The sequence below is a fragment of the Loxodonta africana genome, chromosome 2, assembly GCF_030014295.1.
Source record: "Loxodonta africana isolate mLoxAfr1 chromosome 2, mLoxAfr1.hap2, whole genome shotgun sequence".
Classification (NCBI taxonomy): Eukaryota; Metazoa; Chordata; class Mammalia; order Proboscidea; family Elephantidae; genus Loxodonta; species Loxodonta africana.
Window position 1 is genome coordinate 116,544,384 of NC_087343.1, and position 20,488 is coordinate 116,564,871.

Genomic DNA, 20,488 nt, shown 5'->3' on the forward strand with positions numbered 1-20,488 from the left:
CACTGTGCCACCAGGGCTAGCCTCTTCTCAGACTTCGTTACGTCAAGGGCCCTGTCTCATGCCCTCATGCCTTTGCACATACTTTTTTTCCCCCATTTTCCAGGTTGTCCTCCCTTCCTCTTGGTAAATTGCTACTACTCCTTTAACCCCAGGTAAAAGCTCCTCTGTGAAGCTCTCCCTTCCCAAAGCTGCTCTCCTATGTGTGCCCTGTAGTCATGCCCGTTATCATATCTACCACACTCCACTGTCATTGCTAGTCTTCAGGGATATCTCCTTGATAGGCTCTGAGCAGCTTGAAAGTGGGAATACATTTCATTTATCTTTAAATCCCCAGTGCCTGTCACGTAGTTGTTACTGAATAAATGTTTTATTTATTTATTTTTGAATAATTCAATAAATGGCTAAGTGAATGAGTGATTGTTTAGGGAACGGGATTTTAAACAATACACTTTAAAACCCTCTGCATACTTGCCACAAAAACCCTTGAGGTTTTAATTTTACCTCAAAAATCACTAGCCAAATGAGAGCCTCCTGAATCCACTCTTGTTTACTATTTTGGGTTCATCAAACCTACATAAAGTATGCAGTGAAACACACACGGACGCCGACCACTGCATGCATCACACTCAGCCACCATCAGGGAGGCCGTTTATTGTCTCTAAAATAAAACGAAAGACACAGTGTTTTGTATCTCTTTTATTGCAACCCATTGCAAGGTCAAAAGATTCACGGAAATATAGAAACTACAAACCGGGTGAATTTTTTTTATCCACTCAAAAAGACATTAAAGACAAAGGACCAGAATTTTCCACTACAGCAATATATTTCATAGTCTTTATTCTGAAAATACTGTTGACATTTTGGAGAGGATGAAAAGCCCTGCATTATGTGTGTTCACATGTATTTATGACATCCTAAGCAAAAAAAAAGAAACTCTATATTGCCCAGAAAAATTATTTTAAGCCTCATTTCGAAGCATCTAATGAGAACACATTCCACACCCATCACAGGATCACTCAGGGCGATGCTTTTCTGGTTGTTTTGTTGAGATTAATACTTTGAGGCTGGATACATATTTCTACAGATTTCTACAAATGTACCAAAGCAGTTTTCTAGGTTAGGATGCATCAGGCTTTCTGGATTAGTCAACATTTTTAAAGAATAAGTGCAAGTCCCCCCACCCAACCCCCCAAGCTAAAGCATGTTATAGTGCTATACTTTAGATTCAGACAACGCAACATTTAAAAAAATCAATTATGCACTTCCGAAACCATTTGACAACCAAACTGTAACACTCCAAAGATTATTACAACTTTGAACTGAAATGGCACCATCTGTATCAGAGATGGTGCTCCCATCTTTTGTCTTTCTTTCTTTTTTTTTAACTATTTAAAATATAGTGTGACATATATAAAAATTAAACTTTTGCTTATTCACTCAAGCTACTAGTACTATACATACTGTCTTATAAATTAGTTTTGGATTAAAAACCAGTTAAAATATTGGGAAATAAGATATTTTTCAGTGGTGGGGAGGTGAATATGAAAACCATACAGTTCAATGTCCAAGAAGAAACACAGGTTATTAATGGAGAAGAGCTTTTTTCTTACACAAATTTTATTCCCTTCAAATTAAATTAATAACACAGTTATGGCAAAAATACCCTTGATACTTACTGACTAGATTTTCCTAACTGATTTGAATTAAAAACAAAAAATGCCACATCAGAAACATGTTGACATAATCAAAGGAAACAGTTGTTTACAAAAAAGAAGTCATTATAAATAAGTGAATAACATTCAAATGTAAATCTATCTTTTGTTTCTCATAGCTAGTATCATTTTAGCAATATTGGGACTTACAGAAAATGAAGTTCCAACCTCAGTTTAACTGTTAAAGACCAAATAACAAATAGCAAGTTCACAAGTCAGCGTTTTGTTTCCAGCTCTACTGTGAAAGATAATCACTCTTTATCTTAAAAATGCTCCCTGCTGTCTTATTATAAATGCAGACACAGGAAAGGTTATTGGAGCCTGAGTCCCTACTATGAATTAATTGTAAAGATGAGTGAAATCAAAACATATATGCATTTACTGATAGGTACTGTCTCCACCAAAAGCCGGCAATCTTTAATTAAATGAAAGAAATGCTTATTTCTGACAAGTGTAAAAAGCATTTTAATGAACAGGTGTTCCATTTTTTCTTGTTAACTCATACGTTAGCCAGCAATAGATCTCTGTTGTCGCCTAAGAACTATTCAAGAAGTGGTAACATGCATATACCCGAATAACCTGTTCTAAAACCCAAGGCAAAGCAAGACAAACAAAATCAATAGAAGGATTGTCTACTTATATCTCACTCGTTAATCTATTCATGTGACTACCTCCAAATCTAAAAAATATACTTTCATAATTACGAAAATTAACAAAATAATTAAATGATCTGCAGATTTTTTTTGCTTTTACTAACTGCACACCATTAATTACATTGGTGGCTTCAGTGTGGGATAATGCTAAGATTAGCTCCAAATATCATTAAAATATATCCTGACCAGTTTTTTTTATCTGTGAAATAAAAGCTAATACAATGTTAACGTAAAACTCAACTAAAATGTTTATTACTCAACAGAATGCATTTGCAGAATACGCATAATTAACTTTTGTCAGCTGGCCAGGGGAGTTTAGATCGTTGACTTCGTACAAAAAATTTACAAAAGGCTTTATTCTTTCTAGTCACTAAGTTACCCACCAGAGAGCAAGTCGGGCACCTGTGGAAACACTGAGTCAGGCACAGACACAGTGGATAAAATGCTCCCTTAGTGGCCTGGAGGAGGGCCTGTCTGTCAAGAAACGATCTAGAAAGAAACCATCCTGGTCTGTGTATGCATGCAGGTGCACGCATGCACGAACGTGAGAGACTGCGAGTGTCTGCATGTGCGTGTGCTTGGAATTTCTAAGAAGTTCTGGTTTCCAGGCTCCTAATTAGTGCAACATCCGTGCCTGGTCATAACCGGTAGAAATCCACAATCCTATCACTTCAGAAAAGAAGGCTGACTTCTTTTTTGGGTATCTCTAAGAAGCAGTAAGTGGAAGCTCGAAATAATACATCAATTTTTTTGATTCTACATTAAAAAAACTTTTTTTTTTTTTTTTTAGAGAAATAAGCCTTCAAACTTTAAACTAAGAGGTCTGTGGCTTTTAAAGTCTTTAATTTTGGAAAAAAACCCCACAAAACCAAGCCAAACCTGCTCACCTGGGAACAAATAACAATTGTGTGTATGCTATGCAGTAGGCCAAGGAGACACAAATATACACACTCGAGTACACACGCAGACAGGTGACAGTTAAAACCTTTCCAAGAGATCACCCACCCCTAATCTACAATTCCTCTCTGCCCTGCTGACTGATCAGAGTCAACCCACGCGTAGGCAGGAGTGTTAGGAGGAGGCAGCAGACATGTTGGGGGTCCAGCCCATCTGGTAGGCCCTCTCCAAGGTCCTCTTGCAGTCCTGCAGGACAGTGCTGAAGGTGATGTGGGGGTACTGCTGCACCAGCTGTTCCACTGTCACTTCATTGACCTGTAACCAAGGAAGAGCCACTGTCATTCATGGATACCACCAAGACCACTCAGCTGCTCACGGTGGCATGCTGCAGACTGCTTACAATGACACCAGGGACCTGGACTCGTACCTTCTTAGCAGTGTGAGAAAATGTTTTGTAAGAAGTGTTGCTTTTTGTCTTAACTCCCTGATTTCTGAGTACTATATTCATCCTCATGAGGTGATTGCTCCTCTTTGCCAAGAAATTTGGAAGACAGCTACCTGGCCAACCATCTAGAAGAGATCTCTTTTGGACCCATTCCATGGAAAAGTGATCCAACAGAATGTGGAAATTATCAAACAAAACGCTGGTGGTATAGTGGTTAAGTGCTACGGCTGTTAACCAAGAGGTTGGCAGTTCGAATCGGCCAGGCGCTCCTTGGAAACTCTACGGGGCAGTTCTACTCTGTCCTATAGGGTCATATGAGTCGGAATCGACTTAATGGCAGTGGATATTTTTTGGGGGTTATCATTAATATCACACACAAGTAAAATTTTGCTGAAGGTCATTCAAAAGCAGTTGTAGCAGTCCATTGACAGGGAACTGCCAGGAATTCAAGCTGAATTCAGAAGAGGACGTGGAATGAGGGATATCCATGCTAATGTCAGATGGATCTTGGCTGAAAGCAAAGAATACCAGAAAGATGTTTACCTGTGTTTTATTGACTATGCTAAGGCATTCAACACTGTGGATCATAACAGATTATGAATAACATTGCGAAGAATGGGAGTTCTAGAACACTTAATTGTGCTCATGAGGAACCTGTACTTAAACCAAGAGGTAGTCATTCAAATAGAACAAGGGGATACTGCGTGGTTTAAAGTCAAGAAAGGTGGGTATCAGGGTTGTATCGTTTCACCATACTTATTCAATCTGTATGCTGAGCAAATAATCCAAGAAGCCGGACTATATGAAGAAGAACGTGACATCAGGATTGGAGGAAGACTCATTAAGAATCAGCAATATGCAGATGACACAACCTTGCTTGCTGAAAGTGAAGAGGACTTGAGGCACTTACTGATAAAGATCAAAGACTACAGCCTTCAGTATGGATTACACTTAAACATAAAGAAAACAAAAATCCCTACAACTGAAGCAATCAGCAACATCATGATAACTGGAGAAAATTCTGAACTTTAAAAGATTTCATTTTATTTGGATCCACAATCAATGCCCATGGAAGCAGCAGTGAAGAAATCATATGATGCACTAGGGTCTTAAAAGCTTGTGAGTGGCCATCTAAGATATTCCACTGGTTCCACTATGTCTGGAGCAAGGGACCAAAGACACAAGGGAAAGATCAGTCCAAAGGACTAACGCACCACAACTACCACAGCCTCTACCAGACTGAGTCCAGCACAAGTAGATGATGCCTGGCTACCACCACTAACAGCTCTGACAGGGATCACAATAGAAGGTCTTGGACAGAGCTGGAGATGAATGTAGAACAAAATTCTAACTCACAAAAAAGATGAGATATACTGGTCTGACAGAGACTGTTCAAACCCCGAGGGTATGGCCCCTAGACACCCTTTTAACTCAGTACTGAAGTCACTTCTGAGGTTTACCCTTCAGCAAAGATTAGACAGGCCTATAAAACAAAATGAGACTAAATGGGCACACCAACCTATGGGCAAGGACAAGAAGGCAGGAAGGGACAGGAAAGCTGGTAATGGGGAACCCAAAGTGGAGAAGAGGAGAGTGTTGACATGTCGTGGGGTTGGCAATCAATGTCACAAAACAATATGTGTATTAATTGTTTAATGAAAAGCTAATTTGCTCTGTAAATCTTCATCTAAAGGAAAACAAAGAAATCAAAGGACGTATTGCATTCGGCAAATCTGCTGCAAAAGACCTCTTTAAAGTGTTAAAAAGCAAAGATATCACTTTAAGGACTAAGGTGTGCCTGACTAAGGTCACGGTGTTTCCAACTGCCTCATATGCATGTGAAAGCTGGACAATGAATAAGGAGGATTGAGGAAGAATTGATGCTTCTGAATTATGGAGTTGGCAAAAAATACTGAATACACCATGGACTGCCAGAAGAACAAATCTGTCTTGGAAGAAGTACGGCCAGAATGTTCCTCAGAAGCAAGGATGGTAAGACTTCATCTCAGATACTTTGGACATGTTATCAGGAGGGATGAGTCCCTGGAGAAGGGCTTCATGCTTGGTAAAGTAGAGGGTCAGTGAAAAACAGAAAGTCCCTCAATGAGATGGATCGACACAATGGCTGTAACAATGGGCTCAAGCATAGCAATGATTGTGAGGATGGTGCAGGACGGGGCAGTGTTTTGTTCTGTTGTACACAGAGTTGCCATGATTAGGAACTGACTCAACGGCACCTAACAACAACAACATATTCACCCACAGTGATTTCTTTTAAAATATGTGATATCAAGAAATCGAATGTTTTCTATTAGCTGAATAATTGCAACTTGTCAAGATCTTAACAATGTCCACTGAAAAGTTTAGTGTGTGGGAGGTATAGAAGCAATAAGATAGCATTCTAATGTGCATTTGACTTTGTCATCAACTGACAGCATTTTTAGGACAAAAATTGTAGAATGGTAGAGAGGATACACAGAATTCCAAATAGAAATGTTGGGGAAAATGTTTATTTTTCTTCCCTTTAAATGTTAAGGTATTGCAAACTTCAAGCCCCTTTGTGAAAAGGGTTGAAATGTGAGGAATCAATAATTAAAACATACATGGCTGGCAGGTCAGCGATGGCCCCAGTAGACCTTAACCATCAAAGATACCACCTTGATTCTTGATTAGACAAGGCAATCAGACAGCCCTAATTAAAACTAACACCTTTACAATTGCTGTGCTGTGGAGGGATTAATTTATCAATTATTTTTAAGCTGATTGCAGTTCATATCACAGACATAGACAGCTTTCTTCATCCTTTAGATAAATAAATGATTAACCTAAGAACCATAACTTTTAGGTAGCTTTATTTAAAATCTTTATTGAATACTTGGGCATTTTCAAATACAGCAATATTTCATTTATACCTCGTAAGTTAGTCTGAAGGAAGGTACTTGTGATACACATTTTTGAGCTCCCTCTTGGTGTCCATTACTGAAAAAGATCAGGATCACCAGAAAAAACCTAGAACAACATGAAACCCTTGATGTTTTCTTTGAAAGCCAGCTTAGAGGTATGACAGCCACAAAGTTCAGTTGTCTGCACTTTTCTGAATGACTTGGTGTCTTCTGGGTGATCTGGAAAACTATGCTGTGTATTCATCTTTCTTGTTTTATTGAGAGCTGATATTTCAACATTGTGTTGACAATACTTAATTTTTGTCAGAACATTTTTCTATCCAAGACTGGTTTGTGACTAAATAAACTTTTATTCTAAATTCAAGGAGGCCATGCAGCTGATTCTTTTCCTGATCTATACATGATGTATAAAATGTTGCTTTCAAAGGCTAGAAGAAAATAATTTTGAATAGAAAAGAACTGTTAAACAAATCAGAGTTGAGAATATGAAGTAATGGTCTTAAGATGATTTTAAACTACACGATTTTTAATTTTTCAAATTTAAATTTATGCTCTAAGTCTTGTTTGAGTTGAGGCAGCTTGTAACAATACACTTAGGAGACCGTGTGTGGCCTGGCCCTGCCTCTCTCTCTAGCAGGTATTTGGTACTATGCAGCCAGCTGGCCAAATTTCAGCTTATCAGGTTGCCCAAGTTCCTTCTAGCCTCAGGTCTTTGCACATCCTGTTCTCTTTGCCTGGAATACTTCTCAATCCAGTTCCCCATAATGATACCCTACTCATTCCTGAGTTCTTACCTTTTAATGTTATTCCTGCCAGGAACTTTGATCACTGCCCCATCTCTGCCCCTCTCCCCAAATCAAGCAAGGCTTACAGGTTGTTCACTCTTCCAGTATGTTTCCTTCATAGTATTTATGATTGTATTTTTAAGTTAGATTATAATTGCTTTGTTTGATGGCCATTTCTCCTGCTCTAATTTTTTTTTTTTTAATTTTTATTAAGCTTCAAGTGAACATTTACCATTCCAGTCAGTCTGTCACATGTAGGTTTACATAAATCTTACTCCCTTCTCCCACTTGCTCTCCCCCTATTGAGTCAGCCCTTACAGTCTCTCGTTTCGTGCCAATTTTGCCATCTTCCCTCTCTATCTTCCCATCCCCCCTCCAGTCAAGAGTTGCCTACACACTTTCCCGTGTCCACCTGATTTAATTAGCTCACTCTTCATCAGCATCTCTCTCCCCCGCACTGACCAGTCCTTTTCATGCGTGATGATTTGTCTTTCCTGCTCTAATTTAAGATACACAAAATTTATAATCATTTTTGTATCCATAAGGCAGGCATAGATATTAATGAATGAATGAGGAACAGTAACTAACTACAAATAAAAAGAGAAACCCAGGGGCAAGGCAAAGTCAGACACTAACATACCAGTCACAAAGACCAATGATTTCCTAAGGAACTCCTATCTGAACTCATGTTCAGCTCAAGAATCCCCTCCTTCAGGGAGCCTTCTCTAAGGAGGCCTATCTCCCACAAGGCTGTGTTAGGTATGTCTTCTCTGTGTACCCATGGAAAGCACCCTGCAAGGTCTGTCTTCTATTTAAGCCCTCTCACCCTACATTGCAATCATTTCTCCAGTTGCCTCTCTCTCCCACCTGAAGAAAAGCCTCTGGAAATCAGAGACTGTCTTTTGTCTTTAAAGCTATTGAGCTGTTCATAAAATAAAGAACAAGCAAGGTAACTGTGATTATTACAGACTTTGGAGTCAAACAGAAACAGGTTTGAAACCTGGTATTATTTTACTTAAGATTTGGTTTCCTCAACTGTAAAAACAAGATAAAAGTGCTTATGTCATAGGATTGTTTATAAGTATTAATTGTAATAATATGCCTTGCACTGTGATTGACATTAAAAAAAAAAAAAAAAAAAACAGGCTGCCAAATGGTAGCTCTTATTATTCTAGAAAGCATTCAGTAAGTGGCTATTGAATGCATGAGTTAGATGATGTGTTCCAAGAGACTAGTTCTCTATAGTGTTACCCAATGTTGTTCCACTTTTAAGATATTTCAGATATAAACCTTGGTAACATTAGTTGTAATGTTCAAAAATAAAATGATCATAGGGCCAGTAATAACCTTTAAAAAAAAAAACTTCATGTACAAGAAAAATCTATTCTATCTTAAAGCTCGCTGGAGAAGAAGATTCCAGAACTTCCCTCAATAACCCAGTCCAGGTTTTAAATATTCACTGTCAGGAAATTTTCCCTTTTCTTTACCTGGTGACCCCCAGGCTTCATTTAGGTTACCCTCTTCCGTTCTGCCATAAACAAACTGTAAATAGGCAGGTCTCACTAAGGGGGAGCTGAAGTCATTTGGCTCGAGAAAACCCTCGGAAAATCTGTATTGCACTACAAAGAAAGCAAACGTAGTCCAAGCCACTTAACATTCAAGGAACAAGCACCTGAAAATATATGAGGAAAGAATGGATAGAAGAAAATATTTAAATCCCCCATAAAGACAGGGACTGTCTTCTACAGTTCATCTTTTCCAATCTACACACAGGCCCATACAAAGTATTGTACCTAGTGCTGACAGGCAATTTATTTTGGAGGGTTAGTTTTTAAAAAGAGAAAATATCTGTATATGGTAACTGTTTTCCGAGAAGAGGTATGCAATTCACTTTAAGCAAACTTGTTACATGAAGAGAGGGATTTATGAAGTATATAAATTAGAGGGTAATTTTCACCTTAGTAAGACTTCCATGGTAGGGCTAATTTATTTTGCCAGCTCCCCTAATATATTTTATATATCCTGTTGATTTATCAAAATTCAATTTATCTGTAGTAAGGTACACCAGAGTTGAGAATATAAATGATGGTGTGTTACGTCTCTGGCTTTCATAGGCTATCGGCAAGGATAGACACTAATTTGGTTTTGTGTGGCTATATGAGAAGTGGCACCAGTAATCCTCTGTGGATATAATGTATCTTCTAAACAATCCTTTTGCTAACTGCGCTCTGCAAATTCCAGAAACAAAGCAATGGGGAAAACATAAATATTCCACTTTGTTGGGTAGAAGTTATTCACGGGAAATACATGAGCTTCCACTAGAGAAGGTTCTGTCTTTTACTTTTAGTGTCGCTTGGTGACATACTGCAATAAATTTTATCCGAAAGTCATGTTCATTTAGCCGTCAGAAGTACAAATTACACTCACCTCTTTGTATAGGCTACTTAAGTACTTTGGTGCCTTAGAGAAGGAGTTTAGTGTAAGACACCAGGAGAGTCCAGATCATTTTAAATTGTAACGCCTACATACACATTTCTGCAGACATTTTGTCATGCTCAACCCCACTCGCTAGAATGAAAAGAACCATTCTCTGCTCCAACTCGCAAAATGTATGCAATGTAAAAAAGGAATATAAAAATTAAAGTTTTTTTTTTTTTTATTTCCCCATGATGCCTGGTTTTCTGTATTCAATCTCTTTTCCTCTCACTGAAAACTATCAATGGCAACTCCTATATGACACAAGAGATTTGAAAAATGCAGTGTATCTTCCTCAAGAAATATGCAGCCATGTCATTTGAAGAAATTACTGTGATTAAAGGGAAAAAAGCATGTACCACAGGTTTTTTTTTAATGTAAGAAAGATTGGATTTTATAGTTCTCTCCAAAGACTACATAACCATAATTTACATTTTCAAAATTATTATAGCTCTTTTTAAGGTAGTAGCAATTTGTCTGGCATTTTAATCTATTTTGAGTTAACATCTATTAGCACTTTTTGAAAATGTGAGGCAAATTGGTATGCTAATTAAGGTAAATCACACCATAGTTTCATTCTATTGCTGCTGCTACTACGGAAGGGTGAAAAGAGAACCTTCAGAGTGTCAGAGTCTGGGTTAGCCAATCATCTGGACTATCACATTGTTTCATCACCTCCCCAGAAAGTTCCAGAATTCAGTGTAAGCCTAGGCCTGAACTATCTTCTCAATGATATCTACTGTTCAGAAAATATAATTTCTGATAAAATTTGCTGAAGAACTTGTTTGTATGAAGTGATTTTTACTTCTTTGATTCATAAAATTGGACATGTTTCTTGTGGGGGGGGGAGATATTTGATACCTGAGTATATTAAAACACTTAAGAATATAATAAATCACTTAAAATCTTTTTTTCTTAATGCAGAAAGTTTTCCTACAAAACATTAACACCATTTAAAATACAAACAGCAATGAAATGTATTACATCATTCCAAGACTATAAGTTACTTGACAGCAAGGAGTGTTCTAGTCTTCTCTTTGTTCTCAGTCCTACACACACTCTCTGGCATATTCCTGCCATTAGCATATGAGCCCATGACACAGAGGTTTTTTTGTTCACTGCCAAGTCCATAGCACCTAGGACATGCCTAGCACATAGTAAGTGCTCAATAAATATTTGTTGAATGCCTTAATATAGGAGTTGTTCAATGAATATGTACTGAATACATGAGAAAACACCTAAAATCTCCTATATCAGATATTGTGGTGATGAGCCCATCTTTTTTTGGCTGCAGTGGTCACAGTCTCTAAAATTTTGGCATTTTTGGCAGCCCCAAACTCCTTTAACCCTTTGAGTTACTCTTTGTGCTACCATCCTTTCCATTTGACATCACCCAGTGACCCTTCCCAGATACACTGTCCCTGGTATTTACATCAATTTTGCACAGGAAGGCCAAAGAATGATGGTGGTTCAGCAGTTTTTGCTTGGCCATGTGGCTGTCAGGCAGTGCTAAGGATATGATGAGGTTACATTTCAGATTAATTGATGGCAGCCTTCTTTATTGGAGATCAATGACACACTACACCAAGTGTGTAACACTGACAGACATGCTAATGGTCTCTGAACGTGAGTCGGTTTCCAAAGCTTTCCACACAATTCAGAGGATTTGACATGTTAGCCTGTAGCATCAGCACCCTGCTTGAGGTAGCAGGCCCAGGAGGGGTCCCACGGGAGATCTGGAAAGGCTGTGACATCCCTTCTGATGTCAGTTATCTGGTGGCAGAGGGAACTGTGGACAGGTGTCCGGGCTTAAAGCTGTTTTCCCCCTCGGATTTCTTGGGCTTCATGAGTCAATATGCCTTCACCCCTATCTTGAGGTAAATAGAAATCAGAGGGGCTTTATTTTTTGGTCATTTTTGCTGTCACAGTGGTCCTTGGAATTTGTTGCCCTGGAGAGCACACGGCCAATACTGCAACGGATTATACCATCCTAGATAAGCAACATGTCTCCAACCAAAACTGCCTCCTGCCCTTCACTGAGAAACATGGTACTTGTAAGTATTGGGCTCTCATGCGATAGAAGACAAACCCTTTCCTTCTCTTTAGCATGGTGTATTTTGGCAAAATACTTAAAAATAATGTGTTAATTTGTCACCCTAGTGATCAGTAAGGCAAAAAGTAGGTCCCTATTCCACTAAGGATCAGGGAGGATAATGAACATGTACTATTTTCCAGGCATCTAAACATTAATACCCTCGTATTATAGATGAACCATGGCTTAGACAGGATTAGTATGTCACACAGGGTCACACAGCTAGCAAACAGCAGCCAGGACTGAATCCAGGACCCCAACACTAACGGCTTTGCACTGCATCACCGCATCACTGCATCACAGTGTCCCAACAGAGAGGGAACGTGGCGTGGTGAAGAAAGTGCTAGACTGGGGCCTAGCTGATCACCTGCCCAATAAAATGTGTACTGACACTTTCTTTCTAACATTTTTTTTTAAAAAAATGCAGTTTGCAAATAAATACATTTCAAATTCCTTTATGTTCTCTTCAGAATGGCTGTTCTGTGGGAATGTAAACTCTAACAGGTCTGACTTGGCCTGAGGTTGTTCTGTTGTGGAGCCTTGGTCGCGTGAGACTCCAGGAGCATGATGAAAACATGATGAAACTGCAGGACTAACAAGAGGCCCTTTGGCAGAGCCAACTGCTACCATGGCACAAACAGGCATTGCTTTTTCTTCTCTTTTCCTTCCATTGCTCTATTTTTTCATGACCTGGAGGTAGAATGGCAAGAAAAACAGACAGGGTTCTCTGCCCTCTCGGAGCTTATAACCTGGCAGGGAAGATGGACAATTATACCAGCAACACCAAAGTATGCTAAGTGCTCTCTAGGGGAAGTGCAGGTTGCTGTGGTAGGAAGCACGCAGTAGGCACCTGACCATCTTCAGAAAGGCTGGAGAGGGCTCTCAAAAGAAGTGATATTTAAATGGACTTCTGAAGCCCACTTGGGAGGTGTCAGCCTGTGTAACACATGCATATGATGTGCACATATTCAGGAAAGAAAGGAAATCAGTTCATGAGCTAGACAAGTAAACAACTAAACAGCCTTTTTCTTTTTAGCTATGCAATGCTCTTCCTTCCCCACTCAACAACCTCAAGGGTATGACTGAAGTAAGTTCATGTTTTCAAACAGCACTGCTCTGAGGAAGGGGATGGAGAGAGCAGATCTCTGCTTCTGCAGGTGGGGAAAGTAAGGTGCCCACAGTACATCTGTGATGGCATCGCAAACAGCATACCCAGCTCTTGCCTCCTAATTCCATGCTCTTACCCTCAAGCCAGTCTGTCATTCTTCACAGACTCCCTGGGCAATGTCGCTCACTGCTAACAACTCCAGAGGCTGACTCCTGGAGAGTGTTGTCTCTCGGGCAATATGCCTTCCGAGTCTGCTTCTGAGTTTTCTTGGCTTTCTGGGAAATTGTACTGGATATCCATGGAACCTGGCATCACCAGGTGCAGGCAAAAGTCATCCTGGACAATGCATATTCAAATGAGACGAACTGCTCTTTCAGTAAGTGCTCACAGGCTCCAAGATGGGCATATATTAAAAAGGATAAAATAAGGGTAATGTGAACTTTAGTAACACCCCCAAATTGCATGTAAATGAGGTGAGTCATCTAAGTGCAATTTTAAATAGGACACAAAAAAAAAAAACAAAAAACCCCATAAGAACAGCCTATACATTGATTTTCCAGGACCCGGGAGAGCCGCCAACACGCACCAGCTCTCTGCAGACTGTGTAAGTGTATGATTCTATCTCCAAACCTTTGCGTAAGATGTCCTACTGTCCCTGTTTGGGTGACATGCCACATTCTGCTGATGTTTCCCTACGGTTAGAACAGGAAGATCCGGGACATCAGCCATTTGGTGCCATTTTATGATCTCTCACCTCTTTCTCTTCAGAGGCAATGCTAAGCTTCCAAGTGGTCCCTTAGGAGGGCAAGGCAGTTGCTCAACAGGTATAAACAGGTTGCAAGTAGAAGCTATAATGAAAAGAAAGGATCTTTCCCTACCCGGTGAAGGCTGTGAAAATAATTCTAGGTGTGAGCTAGAGCACTCTGCTCCTTTTCTCTTCTCTGCGGACAACTTCACATTCCCTTCCTTACCTCCTCCCTTCCCAGTCAAATCAAGGTCTTTGTCCATGCCCACTGTGATGCACACAGAACAAACGCCAGATACATATTTATTGATGGGGGATGGGTTTCAACTGTATCTGCAACCAAGAATACATTTACAAGGGTCTAGAACACTGTGTCTCAACCCAACTGCTCATTAGAATTACCTGAAGCCCAGGTCACACCCCAGACCATTTAAATCAGAATTGTGGTGTGGTGGGGCCCAGGCATCAGTATTCAAGCTCCCTGGGAAATTCCAATACACAGTCCAGTTTGAGACCTACTGATCTAAAGCCTCCTATTGAGGAGCTTCTGGAGGGCAAAGGCAATTTCTTCACTTGGGAATCTGAAAGCAAGAATTCAGAACTAAGATTATTTAAAGGTGAACAAGCACCACCCACTTCCCATGCTGCCCTCCACATCAAACTCTGAGTCAGGAGTCCTGGAGAAAAGAAGCTGATGCTCCCGCAGATTAATCCATCTTTTTTTCAAATATTCATCATTGCCTGCAATAAAAGACATGTTCCTGCAATGTGGTAAAAACAGGCTGGTTTCCTTTACTTCAGCATTTGGCCTCAATTCTCTAGCTGGGCATATCCAAAGGAGGCTACCACCTCACCTTCCCAACAGCCAACAGGAAGGAAAGATTGCCCTAAACTCAGTTCTTACATGGATCTATGGCTTCCTCAAGGGGCTGCCCATGACGTGGAAGGAGAGGGCACACATGACTAGATATTTAATACAATTTTAAAAAGAAAAACTGTATATCTCATTGGAGGCTTAAATCCACCTGCTAAATATGAGAGTCAGTTGATTACAGAATACCCAAAATGCACAATGCACTCAGAACACACTAACAGCCTGAAGCCTTTAAGGGCATACTTTTTTATAGAAAGGTAAGAAATACTAGTCTTGGGTGGCAAAAAAACTCATCTAAAAATCCCAAAGCATAGAAAGAGACAGATACTGAGCGTGCAATGAACCTGACAGAGGGAAGCTCACAAATTCAGTCAGCTTTGTCAAATGCAGTCATTCCATTTCAGAATCTGCAATGATTGGAAGTGCTATGCTCTGTCAATATCACAACAGGCATGGCTTCATGCTGTCTCTTTTTCACGAAATGTGGGTTGCCCGTTAACACCAGCATTGCTTCTATTCACTTGAATTAGCACAGTGAGAAAAAGCCAAGAACCTGGAAGGATGAAGATCACAGAAACGTCTGCAGTGTCAAGTGAGACATAGGGCTCACCAACCTGAAGCCTCTAATTAGAGATAAGTGTGACAGAGTGTCCAACAACCAGACTGCTGTCAGAGAGAAAAATTAGTGACATTTTCATTCTCTGTTTCACCTTATCCACTGATAAGGATGTTTCAAGCCAGGTGTAAGCTCTAGGTACACAGCCTGATATAAGTCATTCTGAGATGACAAATTGCTGGTCATGGAACTGACCCATTGCTCAAATCCATGCACGTGCACACGTGGTACGGGTCTAAACCAAAACAGACGAATGTGGGACACCAAGATGGAGGCAGCCAGTTGGGGAATCAGCTGTGTACTCTAAATGGTTTAGCAAAAGATCTACTATTTGAAAAAACTTGGGCCCTAATAAGATAATTAATGTAGTCACTAAGTGAGCGGTAAGTGCAGTGTATTTATGGAACACATCTGGGTGTTTCTAAATTAAACTTGCAAAGTTAAGCCAAAAAAACATAATGGAGGGGGAAAACTCTGAACTAAAAAATGTTTTCTTTTGTGCTTAATGACTTTCTTGATTTTAGTTTTTATGTTCTTACATAAAGCCTAAGGCAGTGGCAATCACCAAGTGGGCACCTGATGAAGAAATATCTTTTTAAGACTGCAGTTTCTGCCAGGTAGAATTTATGGATTTGACCTGTTTCCTAAAACAAATTTATTAGCAGCAAAATTTTATTTCTGCCTAAAAGTGATATGTAAATCTGTAGATTAAAAAAACATGAAAATAAATGATGTTGTTGGTTTTCAGAAGAGAGATGCTACATAAATCAGAGCGTTGCAGGGTTGGGCTCTGAAGGAGGCTGCGTCCAGCTACACTTCAGATGCCTGAACTCTGTAACTGTCCTCAAAGTCAGGGGTTTTGGCAGCTCTCAGGGTTCCCCAGCTACAGGAAGCTTATTATTAAATCCAAGGTGGTATCTTTTTTATTTGTTTATTTATTTATTTACTTCTGTATAGATACCTTGGAAAATCCTATGGCATGCAGGTCTACCCTGAAACACATGTGGTCACCATGAGCTGGAATTGACTCAACAGTAACTGGTTTTTTTTTTTTTTTTTTTTTTACCATCTATCAAATTATTAAGAGGCAGTAGGGCCTAATAGTTTTCAAACTTGTTTTTAGCTGTATATTTTTTTTTTTCCCCAAACACAAGCTATGTACCCAGAAACCCAAGCTATGTAGAATTCAAATAAATAAAGCAATAAAAATGGGGCTGAAGTTGAAGTTAGATGCAAGGATCCAGGCATCCTGCCCTCTTGACCACTTTGTCATTCTGAGAGGCTCTGAAGTACTTCCCTGGAGCCTTAGAGATACACAGAACGCAATGAGAAACAGCTGGTTTGATACACAATCCCATCCATCCATCCATCCATCCTCTGATACATACTTGTTTAGGAACTAGTATGTCCCAGTCACTGTGGTAGACCCTGGCAATATAATACAGAAGGAGAAACCCATGGATATTATGCCCTAATGAGGAAAGAGAGGGAAGGGGGAACGAGACAAGTAAGAATTAAACACAACAACGAACAAGAGCTAATATTTACTGCTTACTTCACTCCAGGGCCTTATATATATTAACTCATTCCTTTCAATAACATATGAGATAGGTTCTATTATTATTTTCATCTTACAGATGAGGAGACAGAGGCACAGAGAGACAGTAAAGGTATAAAAATGGTATGGGGGCATCTGACCTCCTTGTCTAACTTCGTAAGGGGGTATAATCAAGATCATCAGCCCAAGGCTGACTCCTGTAAGCCAGAGGTCAGACATAACCTCCTCTCTCCAACCTTTTTACCAACTGATACCAGCACCACCCCCCCCACCCCGCCACAATACTCCCTACTTCTCTGCTGGGTTTCATAATTCATTGCAATAGTCACAGAGAACTCCCAGACAATACTCACAATTATGGGGTTTACTAGGGAAGTAAGGGTTACAATTCAGGATCAGGAACGCTCAGGATACAGTACTTTGATCAAGACAGCTTCTTCTCAGCTGTGCTCGTAGGCAGGCCTCCTTCTGGCCCTCAGCTTTTTGGCCTCCCTTCTGCCCTGCTCAGGCAAGTGTTACAAAGCTCTTTAGTTCCACCAGTAAGTGCCTGGAGATACCCCACTCCACCAGTATACCTCGGCCCGAAGGCACTCAGCTCTCTCGCTCCATGGTTCAGCATACCCACTGTAAACGCCTTGCTGTGGGCTCAGAAGCCCACTGCACTGTCTCACGTCTGTCTCCTGGTTCTGCTGCTGCTGTTTCTCTGCTGCTGCTTCTTGCCTTGCACTGTCTCCGGAGTTATAGCTCTATCTTCTAGGTCTAGGAGGCTCCCCAGTGCAGGGAGTACCAGTCCAAAGGACATGCTCCATTCCTGTCTCTTCTTGGCAGCAGTGAGGTCTCCCCTGTCCACTTCTGGGATAGCTCATTTTAAGTCTAGCAGGATGACAAAACTGATTAATCTCCTTACTAGGGTTCCATATACCTTATACGCATGGCCTCACCCCCACAAGGGCACCATAGACCTTTTTTGTACTATTAGCAAGCTGTCCAATTTCCTTGGTAGGCCACAGGCACCTTATCTGCATAGTCCCACCCAATCATTTGGTGGGAGTTACAAGACCATAGGAAGAGAGGCCATATGAAAGTGATCCATCACACTGCAAAAGGAAAACTGCCATAGCAGAAAAGTAAGGGGGAAGGGTGGTTGTGACAGTGAAGGCAAGAGAAAAGTTCTTTCACAAAGGAGGGATTGGAGGGTTAACCATGTGGAATGCGGCTGTGAAGAGTCTGAGCAGGCTGTGGACACAGAAGTGGCCACTTGACTTGGCAACATGGAGGTTACTGGTGACCTTGAAAGGAGCAGAATCAGTGGCCTTGGGGAGATGGAAGCAGAACTGGAGTGGGTGGTGAGAAAGTAAGGAAAACAGGGCATAAACAGAAATTAAACAGCAGAGTTGAGAAAAAAAAAAAAAAAGGATCATACAGGTGTAGGGTAATCACCCTGGAAACTGGGAATGGCTGACCTCCAGAGATAATGGACTCTCCCTCACCCTGCCCTTCTCCCCCCAACACACCAACAGTTGGCGAGGATGACATTCACATCTCACAGGCCCTTGTCTGGCAGAGGCATATGACTACAGAAGGTCTGTTTGAGAATGTCCCAGAGGTGCCCTCAGAGCCCAGCACTTCTCCTCAGTGAATGCTTTCTCAAACCAAGAACTCCATGAACTGAATTCCTCCTCCAGAAAAAAAAAAAAAAGCTCATAGCTGAAGGCTGATGTGGGATAAAGTGAAGTTCTTTATTCAGAAAAAACATAATTCTGGATGCCAGTTTTTTTTCTTTTATTAATTTGCAGTTGCCCATTGGCCTGTCTATCTCCCCAGTAGGCTGCAGGCTCCACATGGGTAGGGAGTCTGTCTTACTACGTTTTTTCTGACCCATCACACATGACAGTGACTGGAGCATAACAAACCACTCAACAAATATGTCTTGAATAAATGGATAAAATACTTGATAAAAATTTGAGAAAAAAGGGTTAGGTTATCTCGGAAAGACTATTTGCCACACAGGAAGAAAATGCTCACTAGGCGCAGCATGGCAGGAGTGGACACGGGCTGAGCTTCCTTCGATCTACTGGGCCACTGCAGGCTGCTCTAGTTCCTACTTTGAGAAGTCAGGTACTTAGGAATTCTGGGATCTAATCTGAGTTCTGTTAAGGAAATGCTGTTACCTTTCCTATTTCTAAATTAGAAAAACAATATGATCCTGCAACCCAATTTTTTTGTATAATTACTTAAGCCAAATCAAAGCTCCAAGGAGATTATTTACAGCAAAGCAATGAGGCTCCAGGGTGCCTCCAGGCAAACTCCAGCAGAACATTCTATTCATCCTACAGCATTCAGGGGAATAGGAGGCCCTCTCTGTCCTCCTTTAAAAAAAAAAAAAAAACAATTTCAGTATACATCAATCCCATAACGGAGGTGAGGAAAACATAAGCAGCTAGTTGCAGCATATTTCCTCCAAAGTTCGGTAAAAGATGTTGATTTTCCTGAAGAAACAAACTGAATAAGTCCCATCCTGGACACTGCCTTGGCAAGTCATTACTGTCTCTGTTCAAAAGAAGGACCAAAATCTGCCAGTCTCTAAGGTTTTTTCTGCTTCTGTAAGTTTGACTGTAATTTAATAGGTCAAAAGTATTTAAAAAGACTCATTTTTAGAATTTCTGTTTGATTCTCGAGAGGCTAGTTTTCTCCTTTTGAAAAGATCTTCGTGTGTGAGCTTATATTTATGGATAGAATATTACGCATCTTGGGGCAGGTGGTTAATATAGCATATATAAGATTCCAAGGCAGGTATGTTTATGATGTATCCTCCCATTTGTATAATAATTGTATAATAATATTGACGATGATAAAAGCAGTTAACATTTGTTGAGTGCTGACAGTGTGCCAGACTTCGGGCTAAGTGCTTTATTGTAATATCTCATTTAATCTCAAATGATTATTTTTCATTTTCAAATTCCTATTTTTCAGATGGGAAAACTGGGGATTTTAGGGACCAAGTTGTCCAAGGTCTCACAGATAGCAAGGCAATGTAGACAGAATTTGAAAACTGAGCAGTTTGACACTAGTACTCACCATTTTACCCTCTGCCATAAAGTGCCATGCTGTGCTTCTTGGTTTAATACTTAACTACTGGAAAAGCTTTCACTTACTGCTTCTCAGCAGTTCTGGTGAGTAAAGCTGGAAGAAGAAGAGATGGGAACTCTTGGCTAAAGTGAGGTTGAGAGGTTATCTCTGAATTTCAGCTGATGTGTTTTTCCCTGTTTCAATTACGAGGAATAATCAGGAGAGGGTTGTAAAACTGTGTTTTAAAGTGCTCCTACGTGAAAATCACCTGGAGAAACTGTTTTATCAGCAAAAGGAACAAGCTGCTGATGCTTCAAGTGAAGGACTTAAGTTCACGTTTTAGAGCCCCAGACACAACTCTCTCGCCATTTTTTCATCATCCTGTTCTCTTAGAGCACGTGGCGCTGTGGGCAGTCCAAGTAATGGTTACGCCATGCACGACAGGGGACTCCTGCCACATTAGGACAGAAAGTTTTTTTTACTTTATTTTCTTTGATACAGCATAAATTTTAAATCTTAAATATTGGCTCTCTGCAACCTGGAAACAGCTGTTCAT

At 40.3% G+C, this 20,488-nt stretch overlaps 1 protein-coding gene across 1 annotated transcript in view; it reads right to left on the reverse strand.

The window, feature by feature from the left end:
- Window positions 1-804: 804 nt before the first annotated feature.
- Window positions 805-20,488, reverse strand: part of FBXL17 (F-box and leucine rich repeat protein 17) — a 601,730-nt gene continuing 582,046 nt past the window's right edge. The window contains exon 9 of the mRNA XM_064274712.1: window positions 805-3,577. Coding sequence (XP_064130782.1) covers window positions 3,437-3,577 — 141 coding nt within the window. The 3' untranslated portion in view covers window positions 805-3,436. The remainder of the gene's footprint in view (window positions 3,578-20,488) is intronic.